General features: G+C 49.3%; 1 protein-coding gene across 1 annotated transcript; it reads right to left on the reverse strand.

Moving 5' to 3' along the window:
- Window positions 1-3,300: 3,300 nt before the first annotated feature.
- On the reverse strand, window positions 3,301-5,243 carry LOC133920068 (3-ketoacyl-CoA synthase 12-like). The gene has a single exon (XM_062364710.1). The coding sequence runs from the start codon at window positions 5,055-5,057 to the stop codon at window positions 3,678-3,680; it is 1,380 nt and encodes a 459-aa protein (XP_062220694.1). The 5' UTR covers window positions 5,058-5,243; the 3' UTR covers window positions 3,301-3,677.
- Between the last annotated feature and the right edge of the window lie 1,173 nt (window positions 5,244-6,416).

The raw sequence follows: 6,416 nt of genomic DNA on the forward strand, positions 1-6,416 counted from the left end.
ATTCGGTTATTTAATCACTAATAATTTTTAAAATACTTAGTTTGAAAACATTAAAATCATATGGGTAGACTTGTTTTAAAGTATACTTTCATAATATTATAAATTTATTAGATTATGTAAATATGTTTAATAGAATATAGTGATTAAAATTATATATCGAAGTATTTTAATATAAAATATAAGTATTTTAATATAAGCTGCGAGATTGGCAGGGCATGGTCATGGATACTCACGAGTGCGTGCCTTGTTTCTGCTGTCCAAATTTTAGACGCGGTTTCGGAGCGGTTGCGACTGCACTAGTCATGCAGACGTTTGTGCATCTCTTTACTATAATTGATGAATACTGCACATCATCTTTGCCCCAGCCCGGCTGCATACGCGGGGACTTCCGCCGGGCCTGAGCGGCTGAAAGCAGTGCACGGGTTGCCTGGTTCACACCACACTCCCTATGCACACTTCACATTTGGCCATCCGGCAACGTCGAGTCCACCTCCCTGGTGCGAAAGGAGGACTCTCTCCGTCGCTCTTCACATGCAACATCGATTATCATAGCAGGAGAGCGAGAGAGATGGAGATGGGACATGTCGTCTCATTGCCACTGCATCTATTGGCTCGGTGAGAATGTCCCCGGGCATGAACTGCAAAGCACACGGCCAGCCTAGCCCTGACTAAACGCAGCAACACTGGTCCGGTCTCCAAGGGCCAAGTAGCTTCCTGCCTTTGTTCACCAATTCTCACCAGCTGCGACGACAAACATGGATATACTCTGACCGACCGTAGCATATAAATCATTTCGTCAAGGTTACAGCTATGTTAATCCGTATGCTGGGTTGGCTGCCCAACAGCACAAAATTAACAGTACCTGCAAATTAATGTCAGAATGCTATTATTTTACACAAGTATCTTCAGTACCACGTAGCCATTAACTTAACGGCATTTTGTATAGCTGAGATGGCTGCAAGCTCGCTGTAAACCGGTCTCCTTTTTCTTTCTTTTTTTCATGGGGCCGAAGGCAATACAATAATCGAGCAGGTGCCAGTACCAGCCCTGATCGAGCCTCATCCACAAGGCTTCCTAGATCCCGCGGAGTTGACGAGTCGGCCATGGCAGATCGTGCTCGTGTCAGTCTGACCAGGCATATGACGACGCGACGATCCGACAAGTGAGACCTGGCAACGGAGCCCTGCACCACTGAAGCACAAGCCTTGGAAATTAAGTTTGCACGAGGTACAGTATTAATTGGATGGGATCGATCCTGCGCTGTTGCAGCGAATATAATTATATGACACGTACATATTATAACAGGATAATATCATAATCATATTTCGAATAAAATACATTACATGATTAAAGCCTGCACTTCAGTTCAGTCCCTCACAGCCTGCAGTTCTAAAAAGCATGAGAACGACTCTAGTACCTGGGTTTGGATCGATCATCCTAATGGCCGGGATATCAGTGAGTTCAAGGTGACAACCTGCTCGCTCGCAGATCAAGTTTACTAGAAAGTACAACTTCAGATCAGCTGAGCGTGCAACTCAATTGATAAGGGCTTCAGGGCTGGCTGCTCTGCTGCAACCTGTTTCTGTCAACTGGATTCTTTTGAGCTGTCCACGTTTGCTCCTGCATGCAGTGTCCGGCACAAATTAAGCGAGTCGAGAAGCAGCCTTTTGTTCCGTTTCTGTTGATGTTACTTCATCACCAACCCGTTTCAATTTATTAGGCATGGATGTCTGTTTCTTCACTCTTTAGGTATGCTTTGTCGCTAATTATCACAAAACATATCAAAAGAATTTTAATTATCTAACCTTCTATAGAAAGATATAGATAGCCTTGTCCAACGAACCTTTTGCCATGCTGTGTTTGTTTCGGATCACTTTCAAGAACTTACCCATTGCATTCGGCATGCATGCATGCATGTATCTATCTAACCTAGATGGGCCGGCCGAGGGGGCTACATTTTTGTACGCCGGAGGAGGTCACCATTTCACGATCGACGGACGGAAGAGCACCGGTGGATGCTATTGCTATCGATCCGTTCAATAGCTCGCTTGTCGTGAGGCGCCTTGTCCGACGACGGCCGTCCTTGTCCACCAGACCCATGTTCGTGTACCGTCAAATCTGACGACTGTCATTGCACGAACATCGACCAGCAAAGCAATAAGAACCACTCGTGTGTGTGTATATATAGCGAAGGTTGGAAGGATATTATTCAGTGAAGCACATAACAGTATACCCTGGAAATTACATAAAGATCATCAACAAAGATAGAAATTATAAACAGAGGACACCATCTTCCTCATTGGCCTCCCTCGGTTCACTGCTCGCTAGAGCATCCAATGATGAGGAGAGGCAGTGGTGCTGCCATGACACACCGAAAACACAAACTTTGTTGAACGGTCGCAATAGAAGCATATGATCAGGCACAACCGACCGACTGAGGAGCTCTCGCATGCGAAAATCTGGGTGACGGAGTATTGGCCACCATCTTCGCTGCCATGACAGACCAGAACATCGGCACCGTCGAGAAACTCGACAACCCAAAATGTAAATCCAACCAGGGGAAGAAGGCTCCAATCAGCCCTTCAACCAAAAGGCTGAGGAAACTAACATGCACAGTGGTCCACGCTGGAGTCACCGGAAAGAACCATCAAGAGCAAAAGGACTCCGAACTCCAACGATTCGGCCCGAACATGCCCCAAAAGGGAAAACAAGACCGCTCTCCCTGTCACAAGGAGGACCAACCCAGTCCTTACCCGAGCACCAAAGGACGTGCTGCCGCCGACCATGGCAAAGAGAGGAAGCAAAATCCACTCAGAAACATGACTAAAAGGTAGTAAAACTACACCTAGCTACCTATATACAAATCGCACAACGAAATTCGGGATCCCCTCCCCTCATGACGTTGGCATTGCCACCGAGACCATCAGAGGTGAGGGGGACCGACGAAAATCGCCGACGAGCTCTGAGGGAACTGAGTCGCCTCCTCTCTACTGTAGCTGAGGGGACTCGAGAGCTATATATAGCTAGCATGTGGGATATATTGTCATTGCTGGTTTAGTGTCGATTTGGTTGATGATATCAGAATTTGCAAACTGATCATCAAGTTGTTGTGAAATACGTAGGATATGATGATAGGAAGTTACACTGAAATTAATCTCCTTTATTGTTTGTTTTGGCAAGAGACAAAAAAAGAAAAGTTGTAAGAAAAATCGTACAGTGAAGGTTGTTTCTCGACATGAATGACGACTCGAATGCTCATGAGAATTCTGGAAAAAAAAATATATAGGTTCACTTGAGGAGTTAATCAAGTACTTATGTTCCTGTAAATATTAAAATCCGCATCTACACATACAGACAAGTGCTCCCTGCAACCTCTTGTTTCTTTTCATGCACACCCTGCTGTACGTAAATTAATTCCTTCTTGCAGGGCATGCATGCAAAAGAACAGGTTTACAAGCTAGAACACATACGTACACATGCGACCTGAACATTTTACAAGTATACATGTATACCCCCATTAATGTGTATTCGTATACGTACACGCCTTCTCTTGATCGGTCGTCCGATTAATAATTAACCAATAATCTTAGTTTTGCCTGTCCCAAAACGATAAGATAAGAAATTAAAATTTAATTACGTACGCAATAATGCATGGATTAATTAGCGCGCGTGGTTGATTAGAACACGAAGCCACCTCCCTGCCCCTGGACGTCGTTGACCCAGCCGAACTTGTCCATGTAGGGGTTGACCAGGGTCTCCGGCGGGTACTCGTCGATGCAGTCCTCCCAGGCGCCGGCGTCAGCGAGGTCCCTGCTCACCTCCCAGTAGCAGCTGTTGCACTTGAACCCGGACCCGAAGGTCACCATGAGCACCCTGTCCCCGCGCTTCAGCCTCCGCTTCGCCTCCATGTACGACAGCACGTACCAGAGGCTGCTCGCCGACGTGTTGCCCCACCGGTGCAGCGTCATCCTCGCCGGCTCCACGTCGTGGCCGCTCAGCCCCAGGCTCTTCCTCACCGCCTCGATCACCGCCGTCCCGCCGGGGTGGAGGCAGAAGTGGTCCACGCCGGTCTTGAAGTTGATCTTGGGGCCCTCGCCTTTCACCTTGCGGCGGAGGAGCTTGCGGAGGAGGAGGCGGGCCGCGAACCGCGCGAGCTCGCCGGCGGGGAGGATGCGCGGGGCCAGGCGCTGGAGGTTCTCGGTGAAGGCGCGCAAGGCGGCCTTGGGGAGAGCCTTGCTGAGGCTGACGCCGAGGCGGCCGTCGGCGTCCTCGCGGTGCACGGCGGCCGCGTGCGCGTCGTCGTGCGCGCCGATGTTGGCGCGCACCAGGCAGCGCAGCTCCATCTTGGCGCGGCCCCGGAACGCCGGGTCGTTGGTGATCAGCGCGGCGGCGCCGCCGCTGCGGAAGAGGCAGTTCCCGAGCATCATGGACTTGTCGGTGCCCGTGTACCAGTTGGGCGCGCACGACTCAGAGGTGACGACGAGCGCCATGGTGCGCGGTCGCGTGAGCATGACGTTCCGAGCGAGGTCGACCGCGATGAGCCCCGCGCTGCAGCCCATCCCGGAGAGGTTGTATGCCATGACGTCCTCCCGCATGTCGAAGCGGCGCACGATCCTGGAGACGAGCGAGGGAGCCGGCGAGAATGATCCAACGTTGAGGATGATCAGGTCGACGTCGCGCGGGGCGACGCCCGTCCTGGCGAGTACCGCCGCGACGGCGTCGCCGAAGAAGTCGTCCATCTCCTCGAGCGCGTCGCCGTGGGTGGGGCTCTCCTCGCGTCCTTCGATGACGTTGCGCGGGCAGTAGGTGTGCTCGCCGATGCCGGAGTTGACGATGACCTTGAGGAGGAAGCGGTACTCGGAGAGGCCGAGGCGCTTGTTACGCTCGATGACGGCGCCGGCCATCTCGGTGGTGACCTTGCGGTCGTCGGAGGGTCTGTGGCAGGCGTAGTCCAGCAGGTAGCATCGCGCGCGGCGGCGGCGCGACACGGCTCGCCACGCCAGGTAAGCCGCCGTGTGCGCCAGCAGCAGCAAGGTGAGCAGGGCGAGCAGCTCCATGGATCTATCTAGCTATCGTTTGGATGGGAACAAGTGACAAATGAACTGAAGCACACACTAGATAGCAAGCTGGTGGCTCGGTCAGCTAGCTTTGCAGGAAATGTGTGGCCTTATATAGATGTGGAGCGTGAGGCAATGAGCCAGGCCGTGGGTACGTTGTGGTTGGTGCCTGGCAGGGTGTTTGGGGTATCGGTACCAGTCTACCAGATGGAGGCGTCTGCCTGGGATGGAGTGGAGGGAATTAATGCGGTCGCTGTAATCTCCAACGGCCAACCGCTGGCTGATCAGTTTATTAGGCCGTGCATGGCCACGGTGTGCATGCACATTCTATCTAGATTATGTATTTTAGATTTGTTGATGCGTAAACGTGCCGCGCCAACATATCGAATATCTCGTGTATAATATCTAGCAAGCAACATCTAGGATGTTCTAGTCGTGGCACTGTGTCGTCAGACTTTCGTCATCACTCACGTTAGAGAGGGACCCCATCGGAGTGCGGTGACTAGCGACTTGTTTTTGGTTGTCGATATCAAGAACAGGAAGCAATGTAGATGGAAAAAGAGAACGAGACTACAAGAGTTAGGTAAAAGATGAAAAATAATGTAAATTATGTTTGATCGATTGGTTGATGCCTTCAATCGATCATAACCCTCTCATATTTAAAGGGTAACAGGTATTAGTCGTAAGAGGAGATCAGGACTCCTAATTCAAACTAAATAAGACCTACAGATATAATTCGACTATGTCTACCTGATCTCCAAACTTTCAATAACAAACATATATTTCATATTTGAACACGTAAAACTCTCGTATATCTACCCGAATACACTTTAATGTAGTTCAGTTTTCTTAGATTCGATCAACTCTTCCATCTGTCTGGAGATCAACTATAGAAATAAACCATAATCACCGGCCATCTGGTCATTAGTCATGACCACGGATCATATTCACTAGTCTAAAATCACTGTTCATTGGTTGGAAATCACTGTTCACTGATAAGAACTATTTACATGGTCGGTCACTGTTGAAAGGATCGAATTGCCTAAGAGGGGGGTGAATTGGGCGCTAATTAAAACTTCTACCGCCTAAACAAATAAAACCTTAGCCTAGATAAGAGAGAATGCGATTACGTGATTTAAACTAGAACAAGGCAACTAAATAAGCAAAATAACCAAGAGAGAATTTTAAAGAAGGACTCGCAATAGCAAAGATACTTAAAGTAAAATACAGAAAAGTAAATAGTTGGAAAAGAGAACACCGATTTTTTTCCCGAGGTTTTGAGAAGTTGGCACTTCCCCCTAGTCCTCGTTGGAGCATCCACCAAGGATGTAGCTCCCCCTTGAGTCACCAAGACTCAAG

This window comes from Phragmites australis, chromosome 5 (genome assembly GCF_958298935.1).
Source record: "Phragmites australis chromosome 5, lpPhrAust1.1, whole genome shotgun sequence".
NCBI lineage: Eukaryota > Viridiplantae > Streptophyta > Magnoliopsida > Poales > Poaceae > Phragmites > Phragmites australis.

Bases quoted from the DNA above. Each gene is read 5' to 3' on its own strand.
- LOC133920068 (XM_062364710.1), bottom strand. From the start codon at position 5,057: ATGGAGCTGCTCGCCCTGCTCACCTTGCTGCTGCTGGCGCACACGGCG.